Here is an 18,426-nt window from a genome sequence, read left to right as displayed (position 1 = left end):
AGTCCAGACAAATCAAAAGAAATCGACTTTTGCTCCGCTGCTCAGGATCAGCTCTTAAATGAACATGATATCCCAATTCCAGTAACACAGATAAAAACCAGCTAAATAACCTGAGCCTTTCGGACAGTATCAGCGGCAGCTGGATAGAACTTAATTGCCACAGAGAAAGCCTAGAGATTTCTAATTTTAAATTTCCTGGAGGGGGAAAAAAAAAAAGCTTTACTGCACATTTATTCCGAAACATCAGTTTTAGAATCAGCTCAGAGGTAAGCCTCTCATTTCTAATAGAAGCTTAGTTTCATAAAAGAATTAAAGGATGTTGGTTGGTGGAGTAGTGCAAAGTACTTGAGACGGACAGATATCTAAATGGAGACGAGAGATCTTGGTAGACTTAATGACTTTGCTATCGAGCACCACAATGGCTTTGTAGTCAATTAGTGCAAGTGTGGAATAACTCCTAATGCATTGCTTAGAGGAACTATATCATCCAAGCAGTTTAAATTCTGTCCAACATTTGTATCTTCTATGAAAATCTTTATATGTAACCCATTTACATACTCTGAGAAAGCATGAAAAAAATCACACACATATTTTATATACAAAATATCTGACAACCAGCTCTTTTCACTGACCACTGAGATAACTGCACTGTAATCAGTGCCATAAGTGTTACCCATTACCAACTGCTTTTCAAGCTCACTGTCAGTGTCCAAAAAGAAGTGCAGAGCCCTGCACCTGGAGAGGAACCCCATGACCCAGTACATGTCAGTGACCAATGGTCTGGAAAGCAGGGTGGTAGAAGAGAACTTGGGGGTCCTGGTGGACATCACGCTGAGCATGAGCCAGTAACGCACCCTTGCAAGCGAGGAAGGCCAACAGCCTCCTGGGCTGCACTGAGAAGAGCATTGCCAACAGATCAATGGAGGTGATCCTCCTCCTCTACTCAGCACTGGTGAGGCACATCTGGAATGCCGGGCCCAGTTCAGGGCTCCCCAGTACAAGAGAGACATGGGCATATTGCAAAGAGTCCAAAAGGTCATGAAGATGACTCATGGACCGGAGCACCTTACATAAGAGGAAAGGCTGAGAGAGCTAGAACTGTTCATCTTGGAGAAGAGAAGCTTCAGGGGGATCTTATGCATACCCAAAGGGAGGGTGCAAAGAAGACTGAGCCAGGCTCTTTTCAGTGGTACCCAGTCAAAGGACAAGAGGCAATGGGCACAAATTGAAATACAAGAACTTACATTTAAACATAAGAAAAAAGTTCTTCACTGTGACAGTGATCAAGTACTGGCACAAGTTGCTCAGAGGTTGCAGCACATCCATCCTTGGAGACACTAAAAACCCAGCTGGACATGGTCCTGGGCACCCAGCTCTAGGTGATCCTGCCCGGAGCAGAAGGGTTCTGACTGGACGATCTCAGAGGTTCCTTCCCACCTCTACTGTTCTGTGAGAACATCTATTACAGCATGCTCTCATTTTAGGTCAATGCAGGGTCCAGTTGGAGTATTTTTTTTAAAAAGTATCACAGCTGCTTCAATTAGCACCTGGATAGTTTTTTTGTACCTGCCCATATCACTCTAGCAAGTTCAGGAAGAGCAAGTTCACAGTTGAAAGACAAATTATTTTGTTCTTGTACTGAAATAAGTTAGATGAACCAGCTTTGAAATGCACTACAGTTTTCTATCTGTGCTGCTCCAGAAACAATTACCAGTCAGTCCTTTATAATTAAATACATTCCTCCCCCCAGTTTCAGCTTTATTATTCTTTTTTGCTAAAGACATATGTTTTACAAACATATGTACATTTCTGAAATTTAAAACAGTGGATGTTGGCACTGCTGTGGGGTTTGGGCACAACAAAGCCAGGCTGTGAATTCCAGGTCCCCTTATATCACAAGCGCAGTCTTGCAGACAAGAGACCTATTTAATGTTTAGAGAGAAATCTCCCTTGAAGCTATATGAGTAATTAGTATGCTATTAAATATTTATGTAAAATTCCAAGGAAACACGTGCATGAATACAATGCGGACGTGCGTGAGGACAGTGTGGAGAGCAATGGAAGCCCTGAGCAAGCACCAGACTTGGCTGAGCCCTCACCCACCACTGCTTCAGTGGAATTTGGGAATCACTCACAGTACATCTTCAGCCAAATTAAAGGACTTCATAAAGTGAATACTCCTGACTCATGCCACAGAAGAAAAAAGAAACCCACCAAGAGGCCACAGAGCTAGCAATTTCTTCAGAAGCTGAAGAAAAACTCTCCACCCAATCAAAATGAGTGAGAACAGTAAATGAATTAATATTCACACATGCTTATTGGGATGCTAGAAACTGATCAATTTCGGGATGCTTCATGGCATAAATGATGACAAATGATGCTTAATAATCTCAGACAAAATCTGACTTGACTTTCAGCATCCCAATATGATGCGGTGCAGCCATCTAATTATTTTGTGGCACTAACTACCCTGGGGTGGCAGGACCCCTCTGTCCCCTCAGCTCTCCATCCCTCCACTGCTGCTGGCTACAGTACAGGCTGCTGAGCTCTACATTGATCATTGCTGCCAGACAGCGGGCAAAGAGAAGTGCGTACAAACACTTGAAACTGAAGCATCTTGAAAAATTTCAACAGAGCAATCCAAGAAAGAATATACAATGGAGGGTACTTGTCAGATGAAAAAGTTTTCTTGGTGGCACTACTCCCTCAGTTCAGCTTTAATAGATGGGAACTAACCCCAGTTGTTCCCCCCATCATAAATGAAAAATTTGTTTTAGATTTAAAATCAACATTTTAATGTCAACCATTAAGTTTTCTCAGCTGAAAGCCCTATATTCTCTAGAAACACCTTCAAGCATGCATTTTCAATGGATGAAACCATTCCACATAGACTTAGAAGAATAAAATTTAAAATGCTCTTAAAAAACCTGCACTTTATAAAATTCAACTGTTAAGCTGTACAGAAAAAGCAGTCCCAAAAGTTAAATGTGAAAGAAAAATATGTGAAGAAAAGCATATTGAAATAGAACATGAAAAATTTAAGCAAGACAGGCATTCAAACCACACCCAAAACACACCAAAAATTAAGACAGCAATTTTCACCACTGCTTTTTCAAAACCCGACTTCTTTCTAGAAAGAAAAGGCCCTGGCTCCTGCATTGCTTTGTGGTCTAAATTTGGTTTAAAAAAAAAAAAAGTGGGTTTAAAAATTAAACTCTCCTCTGGCTGGCAGGGGAGGTGTGTCTGTGTTAAGGCTGAGCTACTTTCCTCTCTACCTCCCAGGCCAGCGCTGTCACTGCACACGCTGTTCCCGTGGGCAAGTACAATTCCTTGGCCTTGTATGAACCAGGCACAAAAGCATTTTCAAGTTTGTTGCCCCACGGCCCTTCCCTCCTCCTGCTCTGCCACGTCGTCCCCCAGCACCGCTGCCACGGCCAATACCAACCGGCTGCCACCTGGGGAAAAAGGTGGCACATTTTGGTGAAAAGCAAAGAGTAAAAAAAAAAAGAAATGGGTTGGAAGGAATTCTCCAGTCCCCTCAGGAGTCTTAATCGTATCAGTAGCTGCTAAAATAAAGACTGGTTTTGTTGAATATTTTTATCCCTCAAAATTAATTTACAGCACATCTGCCACAGTAGGATATACCATTTCCCTAAAGAAAAATTGGTATTTTTCTTGCATAATTGGCTCTTTGATGGCATGCACATTATATATAAAGCACTCGTGCACAAACAGTTCATTCTGCCCTGGTTATTTTCCCTGTCATAGCGTGAGTATTTTTAGCCCTCATGTGATCCTCCAGTATTTTCCAGCTCTGCTTTAGTCATCCTGCTCTCACCGATTATTTCAAACTGAAATGTCTAGCAGCCTTCAGATCTAAGAACCTCTCGCATTTTTAGCTTACGTGTAAATAATTAATTTTATTAAGCTTTCTTTTACTGTGTATTTTTGACACCTTGCACCCATAGACAAAAGCAGTGCCGCGCAGAGATTTGCTGTGACACATGGGAATACTTACATAAGACCCTAAGCTAAAACCCCGACAACCTGATCACCACTTTCAATTTGATCAGATGAAGCTTTTTGGTTTTTTCCCCTGCGATTTTCCACAGGGAGCATTAGAACTGGCACGGACAGCAGCGCCCTAATATCTTAATCCCTCACCATAATTTTGACTCTACATCTGTGGGCTGTTTACCCCTGCACTAGAGAGGAGTGGGGGCTGAAGGGGATGGAAAGGCGGCTCAGGGCTGGCAGATGGCGTTCTATCTAAAAGCAGCTGTGGTGCTGCTGGCGGGGAGCCTGCAGTGGTGGTCTGTGCTTGCTGGCTCCACTCCTCCAAGGATGAAAACACACTCCTTCCCCCAGCAGGGAGCTGCGATTACCTGGCAAATCCTCCCTGCTCCTACTTTTTCTAGAAGAAGCCTTTTCCACGCCTTAAGGAAGCCATCCCATCCGCCCAGCCATCAGCTCAGCAACAAATGGGCTCTGTCTCTTAAGGAAGGGACGAGGGGATGCGAGGGTGGCACAGCAGATTAGTCGTAGGGACCTAGTTACGCTTCCATTTCCGAGCTGCATTATCCCTGACCTGCTCTGACTCCTCAGTGGGATTGCCTTCGGGAGGGGTAGGGCCATGGCTGTTGGACTGCTCCCCAGTTAACACAGAACACGGTGCACTTTCAGATTCCTCAAGTTTTGGGTTGTTATAAAAGCATTTAAAAAAAAAAAAAAAAGAAAAAAAGAAAGACCACACTTGATATAGGTAACTCGTATATACAATGGAAAGCAGCTCCCTGATAGGTCCCTTCCAACCATGGTGATTCTGTGATACTATGGGTCTTGTCAAGCTTTAGTGGCAGATTAAAATACCAAAAATAATTCCAACTCAAGGCAGCTACCTTTTTGGGTAAGCTTTCAGAGAAGGCTTTAGGGATTTGACCCCCTTCTTGGTAATTGAAAGACGTATCTCAGTCTACCTCTGAAAATACAGAGTTAGAACAGAGTGTTATAAAGTCGTTATGAATAATGAAAGAGATCAGTACCTCCTAAACCACTTAAAAACAAAACTCTGGCAGAGAGCACTGGAAGAGTTATTCCATGGAACAATAGGAATCATCTGAAACATGTATGAAATTACTAATAGCTAAACAAATTATTTCTTTAGAAATGTATATGTTCGATCAATTTAAAACAGGCATATTTAAAGGTCTCTCTAAACAAAAAGTATAGTGTGAATGAGTACCCACACGTCTACTTGCTCCTGTCACTAAACAGTAAGTGCATACATTTGTGTATGTTCACTGCACAGTTTAAAAACTTTTGGATTACGTTGAAAGATCTTCTGGGTTCTTTATTTTCTCTCACTATTGTTTCTTTTTGTTTCGTTACTCAACTGAAACAAGAAATTTCATTACTGAAATTTCAAAGCTTCAGTGTCAATTTAGAGCAAATCACACAAATTCAAAGTGACATTAAAAACAAGAAAACGTACAAAAAAGGAGGCAAGCTACAGATGCTGGCAAACGCCTGCTGCACTAGTGGAAGAGGTTATTGCATCAAGCAGCCCACAAAGCTTACTGCTCCCACAACAAAGTTGGTGGAAGTAAAGCCATACCCAAAACCTCAGCCGTTTCACTGCAGCCCCAACAACGCAGAATAACAAAACATAAGTCACCATAAAAGTTATAGATAGCAGTTTAAACTGTGCCACCTGATGTTGCGCTTACTTACGGGCATGTAGTCCCTCTTTGTGCTTGTTCCATCAAGGAAGATGAAACTCCAGATGGGGTGGGGAATTCTTAGCCTGCCGCAGGACCTTATCTTTCTTGCCTTTTTAGCATAAATGGCTAAGCTTATTTTACTCACATGGGCACATCATGATTCCTGTAACAACTGTAATGAATACTCCTTCATTTCCAGTTAAGTGTGCATGAGCATGCACAGACACACACGACAGAGGTACAGAAGCACATCTTTCAGGTAATTTCCCAACTGCCCGGGACTTGCTTCCACATCATCCCAATTTACTCCCGAACAGCAGCAGATGAGGCACGCACCGGCTTGCAGATGATACGGTGCTCCTCCCAGAGTGTCCTCTATCAGCAGGCACCCAGAGAGGGCTCCCATCCTTTCAAGCCATCAGGAAATTGAACAGACCTAAGAATGACTGACAGCTAGATGAAAGAGTGCTGTTCCAAAACACAGGCATCAATACAACTACAACTCCCATTCACCTACCATCACGGAATGGCTACACCACCCCCCCTCTCCCAGCTCAACAAAATTAACCTAGTGTCCTGCCTGTCATACTTCTGAATTTATTTAAGTTAATAATGAAGGAAGCTTTCAATGAAAAAAGCAAACTTCCACAGCCAAAGAATCTTACCAAAGATCATTACATTGAATCTCAGTTGTCCTGTTCCATACAAGGGCTGAGGAGGCACAGGACAACAGGCCAGCAACACAACACGAGATCACTGCATCATCCTCTGCATCAGCTGCCTGGTTCCACTCCCATAGCTATTCTACTTCTCTGGGACTTTCACCTCCACAACTTCAGTTTGGATGACACACTTGTGACTTTGGTACAAACAGACTATCTGCCAGAAGAACTAACAAGAGTGGTAAAGTCTATTTAAAAAAAAGTGTCTTTTCCAATTTCTCAATTGGATAACACCATGATATTAAACTTGTTTTTTTGTTTGTTTGTTTGTTTTCAAAGGGAGTGCAAGATATCGCATGGGAAATTGGAGGATACCAGGCCCTGAAACTCAAAAGTTTAGACACAAGATGGTGCAAAACAAAGATGTAAACAAGCTTAAAAAGCCCAGAACAGCATTGGTCTGCTATTAGGTGCTCAATTTCCTGGAAGCACTAATGAGCTGAAGGCAGCCAGCCAAGTATGCCCCACTTTGACGTCAGAAGTGATCAGAGCAGAACACTGAAATCTGGGTATGATTCCAGAGCATAAGCCAGCCTAGAACAGAGGGTGCCTCATACCTGCCCCTTCCCTTTGCCAGCTCTAGTCCATATCTGAGCCCAGGAGAAGACAGGTCACAGAATTATGCCAACTGAAAATTAATCATCATTTAAGGACTGGGATAGGATGAATAAAGTAAACCCTGGACAGAAGGATAAAGGAATTAAATGTGTGTGCATGTGTGTTTCTGTATGCACAATCATATACACATACAGGCAACCAACCCCAGTAACACTTGTTTAGCGATTTTTAATAAAAAAAAAAAGTTAGCTGTTCTGCTGTTCACTTAACTCTCAGTTACCAAGGAACGTCACCTGCTTAGTGACCAGTCAGGCCCATATTACGTAAACACCAAAGATCAGGCTTAGTCCTTTGGGGGAGAGAATCAGAGGGGCAAAAGTGAGAAAAACCATGGGTTGAGCTAAAGACAGTTTAATATGTAAAGCAAAAGCCCCACACACAAACAAAACAAGACAAGGAATTAATTCACCACTTCCCATCAGCAGGGAGGTGTTCAGCCATCCCCAGGAAAGCAGGGCTCCACCACACATAGCAGTTACTTGGAAAGACAAATGCCATTACTCCAAACCTCTCCTGGCTTTCTCCTTCTTCACCTACTTGGAAAGACAAATGCCATAACTCCAAACCTCCTCCCTGCTTTCTCCTTCTTCACCCTAGTTTTATGGTATGGGATATGCCTTTGGTCAGTTGGGGTCAGCTGTCCCGGCTGTGTCCCCTCCCAACTTCTTATGCACCCTCAGCCTACTCACCAGCAAGGCAGCCTGAGAAACACAAAAGGCCCTCATGCTGTGCAAGGACCATTCAGCAATGACTAAAACGTCCCTCTGTCATCAACTCTGTTTTCATCACAAATCCAAAACATAGCACTATACAATCTTCTATGAAGAAGTTTGACTTTATCCTAGCAAAAGCCAGTATAAACGCAAAATAAAGAGGAGACATGGGTAACTTTGAGAAAGAACAATAGTTATATGATGCTCGCTGAAGAGGACTAGCGTACTTGAATAGTAACCGTTTGTTTGTTTGTTTTCAAAGGGAGTGCAAGATATCGCATGGGAAATTGGAGGATACCAGGCCCTGAAACTCAAAAGTTTAGACACAAGATGGTGCAAAACAAAGATGTAAACAAGCTTAAAAAGCCCAGAACAGCATTGGTCTGCTATTAGGTGCTCAATTTCCTGGAAGCACTAATGAGCTGAAGGCAGCCAGCCAAGTATGCCCCACTTTGACGTCAGAAGTGATCAGAGCAGAACACTGAAATCTGGGTATGATTCCAGAGCATAAGCCAGCCTAGAACAGAGGGTGCCTCATACCTGCCCCTTCCCTTTGCCAGCTCTAGTCCATATCTGAGCCCAGGAGAAGACAGGTCACAGAATTATGCCAACTGAAAATTAATCATCATTTAAGGACTGGGATAGGATGAATAAAGTAAACCCTGGACAGAAGGATAAAGGAATTAAATGTGTGTGCATGTGTGTTTCTGTATGCACAATCATATACACATACAGGCAACCAACCCCAGTAACACTTGTTTAGCGATTTTTAATAAAAAAAAAAAGTTAGCTGTTCTGCTGTTCACTTAACTCTCAGTTACCAAGGAACGTCACCTGCTTAGTGACCAGTCAGGCCCATATTACGTAAACACCAAAGATCAGGCTTAGTCCTTTGGGGGAGAGAATCAGAGGGGCAAAAGTGAGAAAAACCATGGGTTGAGCTAAAGACAGTTTAATATGTAAAGCAAAAGCCCCACACACAAACAAAACAAGACAAGGAATTAATTCACCACTTCCCATCAGCAGGGAGGTGTTCAGCCATCCCCAGGAAAGCAGGGCTCCACCACACATAGCAGTTACTTGGGAAGACAAATGCCATTACTCCAAACCTCTCCTGGCTTTCTCCTTCTTCACCTTAGTTTTATGGTATGGGATATGCCTTTGGTCAGTTGGGGTCAGCTGTCCCGGCTGTGTCCCCTCCCAACTTCTTATGCACCCTCAGCCTACTCACCAGCAAGGCAGCCTGAGAAACACAAAAGGCCCTCATGCTGTGCAAGGACCATTCAGCAATGACTAAAACGTCCCTCTGTCATCAACTCTGTTTTCATCACAAATCCAAAACATAGCACTATACAATCTTCTATGAAGAAGTTTGACTTTATCCTAGCAAAAGCCAGTATAAACGCAAAATAAAGAGGAGACATGGGTAACTTTGAGAAAGAACAATAGTTATATGATGCTCGCTGAAGAGGACTAGCGTACTTGAATAGTAACCACATACAAAACCACAAATCAATTCATTTTTTCCTTCTGGTCAACTCTTCACATTTGGAAACATTTCACTAGCCATAAAAATTAATAAAAAAGAAAGCAGCCTGTGCTAGCAATTTCCTATAAGACTGGAGGTGTGCGAGAGAAACATGCTTCATTTAACGCTCCTGAATACACTTACACATAGCACTTTCATCGACAAAGAGGTGAGACATCTTTGTCTCCACCATCAGACATCACTAGAATCCACATCAGTAGTTCCGTGGGGGAGACCCCATGCCCGACAGGGCTGGGCCAAACTAGCATGCACCACAGGAAATTAACTTCTGCTGCCTCAGATGCTAAGCTATGACAAGGCAAAAAGAATGGCCCATCCACACGAGGAAACAATTTTCAATTAGTATTTATGTAAACTGGATCACGGTTTATAATTGTCTTCAGAGACAGAAATGGAATTCTTGAAGGTGCAAAATACCTGCAGTCGGAGAGTTTGCGTGGTGAGACTTTTTGGGCAGGTTGAAGATTTGTTCACCAGGATCTGGTGGGGGAAGAGCGTCTTGGCCTTGTCGAGCTTCCACAGGATCATACTCCTTCCCATCATAGTTAGCATCAAAGAACTTCTTAAACCATTGAATGAAATCTAAGTTGTCTTGGAAGCGCCCTTTGACCAGTTTTTCCACGGGAATTACCTGAAAGGTAGAATAAAGGTTCTAATAATATACCATTGCTATTTTTAAATATAAAAATTACATATACACACTTATTTGAAAAAAAAAATAACCTAGTGATTATATCAGCATATATTCCTCTGCCATTGTTTTCTTCCTTAAAGAAAGGAAGTTATGTTAGATTTGGAAGTGCTCTTAATGAGAAATAAAACCCAAATAAAACAAAGACCCAGCCTTTGAAGTGGCTGTACCGTGGGTGTACATAAGCCTTTATAACTGCTCTTCCACAGACTTACACCTTTCTTAATGCAGTGACGTCCATGATGAATGAAACTGCTCTGGCAGTAACACACTATATTCAACTAACTAGGGATTTCTGTTTTTAATGGACATTCTAAAAATGAACAATTCTTCAAAAGGTCCAGATGGGAGTTTCTTGCTCTCTGTCCTACTGTTTGAACTAAAAAAAGCCAAACCAACCCAACAGCTTTCCCGAGACATGCTTAAGTTCAAACCAACCTACATTTTGGTAGTACACGTTCGTCATATGAACTAACCCTGAGGTTTTAACCTTGTAATTTTTTTCCATTCCATAGATTGCTATACATAGAACAGTTTGGGGATGTGCAGAAGTTGGCTAAAACGCCTATGAAGTTTTAGCAAAACAGAAGAAAGGCAATGAGGATGTCTCCATTCCCGTATCCTGCAAAATTTTTCACAGGAACGAAGCCTCCAAAAGGTTCCTTGGGCCAATGTGACAGTGTGAGGAGGGGTTCAGCGTTGCTCTGCAGGAGGCTCAAGCTTCCCAGACGCTGTGGGCAGACAGGGACTACGAAGGGAATGCTGCAGGAGGGGTCCCTGCCTTGTTAATTCATACAGCTGATAAAAGAGCCAAGTTAAATGGATCTTAATGCCTCCCTGCATGCATTCAATTTTGAGCTAGAAAAAGGGTATCTAAAACCATTGCAATTTTCATTTCTTCATGATTAAGACAACTGTGCAGCACTTTCTAAGTCTATAATACTCCTACAAGGATTAACGTAGCCTTTTGCATGTCCTTCCAGGTTGTTCCTTCCGTATCTTAATTCTGCACTGAGAAAGTATAGCAAGTTCGCTCCCTACAGAAAAATTGACAATGTTAGCTTTATTGGGCTTTCCAATGTTTCACTAATGAGTCATGCTGCACATCAAAGCATTCATAACATTTCAGGAAATAATGAGGGTTTTCCACTGCTCTAAAAAAAGTCTTACAGGACTCTCTATTAAGACTGCTTAAATTTCAGAAGGCAGCAACACTGAAAGCCAGAGCAGAACCATAAAAGGATATACAAGTAATATATCTGTGTAAAACAAGAAGTATGACAGCACAACTTTCATTATTCATTTTTATCAACACAGTAATTTATACCGGTGAGCCCAAACTCACACATTCAAGCATATTCCAGTACTTTATGACTGAGCAAGCCATTTTCTAAGAGCCCTCCATTCTTAACTTCACAAGATCACATGGTGCTGGCCAACCCATCAAATAATTGGATAAATTATTCCAGCTCTTGAATACTTTTAAAATTCCTTAAACCCCATTTTGTACAAGGAACGTGGAATACTTATAAGAACAGTATATTTCCAAATTTCTTGGTTGGAAATTCAGGTCACCAGTAATTTTACTGTATCTAAAATTAAGGTTCACTGACAGCAAGGAATTTCCAACACATGGTATTTTATCAGAAGGGTTTCTGTTATTAAGAGATGAGTTAGGCTGCACAATTCTTCAGCAGACACATGGATTCAATTTTCACTTTGTACCTAAACAGAGCACGCCAAATTTCTTCCTTCATGGCTAAATACCCTTTTCAGATAATGAAAAGAAGAGCGTCTTCACGTACAACTTGTACTCCAGTTCTCAGTCCAAAAGTTGAAAAAGCAGACTTAAGTATTTTGAAGTTTATTTCCCCTGTTTATTGACCTCACCCAATTTATACAACTTTTGAAACTTGCACTGATTGAAATACAAATACAGAATGCCTACCTTATCCACATTCATTCTTTTAAATGATGCTTGCAGAAGTTTGAAGTTGTGAATGTATTCATGCTCCAGCTTTGCTTGAAACTTTACTTTCTTCAAGCTAATGCACCCAGGGAACAACATGTCCATGAACTGGCAGTAAGCTGCTCCTATAACAAGAGAATGCATTGACGTTAATCCAGATGCACCCAGCTAAGACCAAATGGCATTTAATGTCATTAGCAGAAAGCATGAGCAGAAAGCCACCGTGCTGAATAAGTCCCAGCTGTGATTCAACCTAACACTATGCACCCAAGATCTATTTGTCTAATGTACTTTGAACAGTGTGACATATTAATGTGGGCTTTTTCCATTCAGTCTGGATGCACGAAGCACTGCTGTGTAGCATCTGAAGAACCACCATAACTAATGCAAAGTAAACCTTTCTTCTATTTAAAGCCAATGTTCTTGGGAGTCCCTATACACAGTAGGACTGTCCATACAGTGAGAAGATCAGAGCCAAAATGGAAATCTCCTAATAAGCTCCCTCAATCCTCATGGCCCCCTGAATTCAACCAAGCCAAAATCTTCTCTCTTCTGGCACTTGTAACAAATGCCTATCAAGTCTAAGGCAATCATTTAAGATTATATCAAACCAAGATTTAAAAAAGATAATTGTAAAGCTCCAGTTTGTTAAAACATACTAGCCAGTTCCCACCCCTCTAAAACAAACATCTTTACTGATTTTCATCTCCTGAGAAAAGCATTTAAATAAGCAGACTTTAGCGTAGTCCACCCATAGGTTTCAGAAGCTGGGCTGCCAGCTTCAGTTCTCACTCAAAACAATAAGGTTTCTAAGCTCAACTTGGAGGGCAACCTGAACTTACATATTAATAGGTAGGGGGTTGTGTGAATAACTAATTCAACAAAGACCTGCAAATATATGGGGAAAAAAATTTTAAGTGTACTGAGTACGCTGATAGGTTGCTTTTCCTGTATGCAGGGAGCTTCTTCCTATAACATCATGTCATTGTCAACAATAAAGACTTATTTTGCAAATGACACACTCAAATGTTTGGAAATTAAGGCTGAAAATGTTTGAGGAAACCAGAGGAAAACCAATTTCAGTTCTTCTTCAGAAGAGATTTTTCTACAAAATGCTCTACCCTCAAAGATTCAATGAAGTCAATTTCTGGAGCAGAGGGCTGGAGAGCCTGCACCCCCTGAGCCTGAGCAGACAGTGCAGGGAAGCGATTGCCCAATTACTCCTGATAAAGTTCAATTTCACTTCCACAAAAAGGACTTCTGTGCATTTAGCACAGATCAGTTTTGACAAACAAGTGTCCAGATCACACTGAACAGTTCAACGACAATGACTTTCACCAAAAAATAATTCTGCTGAGGGCTCATACAGAAACCAAATTAACAAAGCAGACACCTGGCTTGCCCAGTTTTACAGGAGGGGCAACAAAAACTTTGAGACATTTTCTCCACGGGTATGTGTGTGTTTTGACAGAACCCACTTTATGCATGAGATAGTTCTCATTCTCTGTATCCACTCAACCATCATATGAAGGGTTATAGAGCTCATAAATTCCCAAGAAGAGCAGCAGAGTTTAAGAGCAGAATCCAAAAAAGTTTCCCAGAATAGTGATATGAGTTTTGCTAAGGGACTTAGCAAGATCAAGCTTTAGTGCTGAAATCCACTGCCATTTTAGAAAAAATTATCTTCACGTTGCTTTTGTGGGGGAAAACTGTTAGAAAAAAAATAATCTCATTTTCCAAGGACACCTTGTGCTTAGCTGTTTGCAATGGTTTTGATATGATTAGGAATCAAAGTAAAATATACCCTAAAGGAAAAGGAGCCTTCTGGCAAGTTACAAACATCAGATGACAAATTTGCATCTTCTTATAGAAAACTATATAAACACAATTAGTTATTCAAAACTCATCCTGAGCAAGAGAACTGGTAAATATCTGGCAACAGAAAAATGACATTACAATTAAAAGCATGGATATACAGATAATTCATGGCTCGACTACATTTATTACTATTAAATTTAATGTAAAAAGGATTATTATGCAATCACTTCATGTTATAAATTGAATATGTTCCTAACTCTGTCCTTTCATCCTCCCCCCTTCCAATTATAAGCTTTACTCTGATATCTAAGTAATTGCCTGGAGGCCTTGAAAATGCACTGCGCAACCTTTCATCTAGATCCTTTTAGAAAACTACAAACCCAAAGTGTTCACAGGAGATTTTTCTCCTTCTGCTGGTAATGCAAATTCCTTCTGCATGCCTTCAGATATGAGTCTTGCAAAGTTTAAGACTCTAGTTACGGTATTTCCTTGTGTTTCCTTCCCATCGTGCTGGCAGTTGTTTCTGTGCTTTTGCCAGCCAGGAGGTGGTCCCGGGTCTGCACGACACTCGAGGGCAGAAAAAGCTGGCCCGCATCCACATGACAGCAGGAACCTGGTCCCTGATACACCACCGAGGCTGGCTGCCGGGCTGTTTCCCCAACAGGAGGATTTTATTACCTCGGCAAGCACAATCCATTAAAATGCTGCTTCCTGAAGTACAGGGGCAACATGCAAACGTGGACTCAACTTAAACATTGTGAACTACAAAGAGAGAAAACTCTTCTCAACTCCCAAAAGGCAGACACCTGCCTACAACAGTGACAGGAAAAATTGAAAAATATCATTACACTCAACTGGGACTACCTGATTGGTAGCCTCTGCAGGCTGGAGAGGTGGGCCCAGGTGAACCTCATGAGGTTCAACAAGAGCAAGTGCAGGGTCTGCATCTGGGCCAGAACAATCCTCGCCATCAATACAGACTAGGGGATGAGGTATTAGAAAGCATCCCTGAGGAAAGGGACTTGGGGGTGCTGATAGATGAGAAGCTGGACATGAGCAGGCAGTGTGCAGCTGCAGCCCAGAAGGCCAATCACATCCTGGGCTGCATCAAAAGATGCATTGCTAGCAGGTCCAGAGAGGTGATTCTTCCACTTTGCTCTGGTGAGACCTCACCTGGAGCATTGTGTGCAGGTCTGGAGCCCTCAATATAGGAAAGACATGGACCAGACAGAGCAGGTCCAGAGGAGGGCTGCTAAAATGATCAGGGGGTTGGAGGACCTCTGCTATGAGGACAGGCTGAGGGAGCTGGGGTTGTTCAGCCTGGAGAAGAGGAGGCTCCAGGGAAACCTGATAGCTGCCTTCCAGTACCTGAGGGGGGCCTACAGGAAGGCTGGGGAGAGCCTGTTTACAAAGGCCTGCAGTGACAGGATGAGGACAATGACTTTTAAGTTGGTGAAGAACAGCTTTAGATTGGATATTAGGAACAAGTTCCTTACTGTGAGGGTGATGGAGCACTGGAACAGGCTGCCCAGAGAGGTGGTTGAGGCCCTATCCCTGGAGATATTCAAGGAGAGGCTCGATGAGGCCCTGGGCAACCTGGTCTAGTTGGGGGTGTACCTGCTGAATTTGGGGAGGTCAGACTAGATGACCTTTGGAGGTCCCTTCCAGCCCAGACCATTCTATGATTCTATGATTTTGGACACTGAGCTTTTGCACTTATTTAATATTACACCGGTATTTATTTATAATTTAAAATTGTACCCTTAAAGCTCGTAGCTCTCCCATTACATTTGAACGCTAAACATCAGTGCAGCAGAATGGGGAGGCTACTTTCTACACTGCCCATGGCTGAGGTTTCCTGCAGGACGAACAGCCCTACTTCAGTCATGCAAGATTGAGATGCCTTTACCTCACAGCCACAGCAGATAGACACGTGGTCCTCTGCCCACCGGACAGCACTTCAGGCCTATTGGATTTACTGTACAACTGACACGTCAGTGTGGGTGCACAGGAACGGTATATTTTTAACACAGCATAGAGAAAGTGGCAACACAGATAATGACATCCTGGCTTTTGACATACCTCTCACTAATTTACATGAAAAAAGAATTTTTATGTCACTAGATTTTATTTAGGATTTCAAAACTTCCCTACATTTTCTGCAAAAACACCCTGAACACCAAAAAACACCCCAAAAACTTAACAAATGTATACAGCAGTTGCACACATGCTACCTGTCCAGAATGGCTCTCACAATAAATCTGTGTCTACGAAAAAACTTGTGCATGCATAAACATGCTCATACACACACACAGAGAAATAATTTGAAACTACTCAAATGAGATATGAAAACTACAGCTGGTAGCACTGCAGAAGAGGGATCAATGTTAAAAACCTCTTATCCTCTATTAGCTAACAAGCATTTTAGAATCACTGGCTAAAATCCCATTCGAGTTTTGATCTAGAATATTGATGTGGCCATTAGTTACAGAAGATATTCACAGGCCAGGCTCCACAACCAGCCTGCAAACAGGGGGGCTGCTGGATTACACCCCCAGCAGCCCCTGGTTTTGGCCTGATTAGTGAGTGGAAAGAGCCCAGCAGCACCACAGAGTTTGCAGGTGCTGTGGGCTTTCCCACAGCAGGCTCAGGGCAGGGAGGGTGGCAGATGCCAGGGAAGGGGACTCGCACCCAAGGGGGCTGGGCAGGCAGCTCCCAGGAGGGGAAAGGATGCTGGGGCAGAATTAAGACACAGAAGAACAAACCAAGAATAAAAAAGGTGGTTGTTTAAAGCTATTACAGCTGAAGAGCTTTGCCACATGCAGTGGTAAAGCTAGAAGTTTCTACCCAATCTATATAAAATCACAACATTTTTACAGCGTTTTCAGAACCGTAGATAATCTTTCACTAGTCCCCCTTGCTGTAAACAATGCTGAAGTCGTTCTAGCTTTTGCCAGAGTGTTTTCTTTCCCTGCTTCTACGTTTCCTTCCCAGGCTGCCCGTACTGACTTACAGTTTGCTCTGAAGCACATACTCTGCATCATTACAGGCCTTCAGTTTTCCTCCTTGCTTGATGAATCCAAAAAAGCAAATAAGCGTTTTCTTGATAATCAAAGGTACTCCTGCTTCCGACTATTCAAAGCACAAGGAAATTAAAGGAGGTAGCAATGAAAATGAGGGAATCCTGTTTTCCTGCAAGTTTTTACTGCTTGTTAAACTTCCTAGATTTCAGCTGGAGAGCAAGATTGGATCCTTGGTATTTTTGGCATTTGTGTTTATATATTTATAAAGGAAAATAAAAATACTATTTGAAAACTAACTTCTTTAAATATACTACATTTAATACTTAGTATACCAATAAAATATTTAGTAGAAATACTGTAATTTAAGCTCAGGTACAGTTACTATTTGTCTCCTATAGGAGGCGTCAGGTCAGCCCTTCACATCAAATGTCAGAAGATGCTGTCCCTCCCTGTTCATCCCTACAGTATTTGGGAGCAAAATTCCAGAAAGTCACATAAAACCACACTAGCCAACGTGGGAACACAGAGAGCCCATGAAAAGGCAGGGCCTGTTTGCGTGTGGGGCTGTTTTATTTTAATTCTGAGCTCCTTTTGCTGTGGTTTGGACACAAGTGCTACACTAGAAATTTGCTAGAAATGCTTAGTAAGAATTTTGTTCTAAAATAGCATGCAATTCAAGTCAAAACCTTTTAACCAGGCTTCAGTTTCATTTTCACATACTCATTTTTGAAAAACTCCGTTTCGGAAAAAGGCTGACAGTATCTCTTTCTGCAATTAGATTTTTTTTTGTTTGTTTGCTTGCTTTGAGGAAATATTTTTCAGATAGTCTAAAACCAAATATCCAGTCACATTAGATACAGTTCCCTTCAAATTATTCATTCCCTCCAAAGCTGCAACAACCTGACGGCGCACGTTTGGAAAACACAGGCTGATTTGTGTGTGTGCATTAGTCATCAGAGCTTCAGCTCACCAGAGCCATGGTTGCTAACGCTGATGGGAAGCGGCACACACCCGGTATTTTCTGTTGCTGGGACAACAACAACAGGGAGAAAAAAAAGCAGTAGCTTGCAAGGAGCATGCGTGACCTAATAGTTTTGATAAGAATGGGATAAAAAAAAAACCAACAACCTCAAAGGCTAGCAATAATTGTTTACAGAACAGCAGCACTTGGGGCTTGCCTTCTAACCTCAGGCTTCCTTGAATTGCTTCCGTGGGAGTGATGTTAAGATATGTTTTTGACTTAGATAGCATAGTATAGATTTTTATTTAGATTTCAAATATGTGTGTTCTGTTATGCCACTGAAAGTGTTTTGATATGTGTGTTCTGTTATGCCACTGAAAGTGGTTTTTTTTTTTTAAACTGGGCATGTCTGTGAGCATAAAGTTGTGTTACGTATAGGCACATGTTTAAGAAATAGCACTATTCATGTCAAGCACAACATCGGAGAACACAGTCTTCAAATTCCTATTTGCATTTCCAGCAGCATCTCTATATGACCTAGGATATAGGTTAACATAATTCTGTTTCTCCAATTGAAAAAAACCAAGCCAACCCAATTTAAGAGGTTTCAGCCCATTTCCTGGTGAATGTTCAAGCCCGCAT

General features: G+C 41.9%; 1 protein-coding gene across 2 annotated transcripts in view; it reads right to left on the bottom strand.

Moving 5' to 3' along the window:
- The window catches only part of MAPRE2 (microtubule associated protein RP/EB family member 2), a 106,984-nt gene that overhangs the window by 28,366 nt on the left and 60,192 nt on the right, over nt 1-18,426 (bottom strand). For both annotated transcript variants that reach the window (XM_014936972.1, XM_014936973.1), the window contains 2 exons: nt 11,962-12,107; nt 9,740-9,953 (listed from right to left, as the gene is read on the bottom strand). In XM_014936972.1, coding sequence (XP_014792458.1) covers nt 9,740-9,953; nt 11,962-12,107 — 360 coding nt within the window. The remainder of the gene's footprint in view (nt 1-9,739; nt 9,954-11,961; nt 12,108-18,426) is intronic.

Source organism: Calidris pugnax, unplaced genomic scaffold (genome assembly GCF_001431845.1).
Source record: "Calidris pugnax isolate Ruff unplaced genomic scaffold, ASM143184v1 scaffold51, whole genome shotgun sequence".
Taxonomy (NCBI): Eukaryota; Metazoa; Chordata; class Aves; order Charadriiformes; family Scolopacidae; genus Calidris; species Calidris pugnax.
This window is presented reverse-complemented; position numbering and strand designations above follow the sequence as displayed.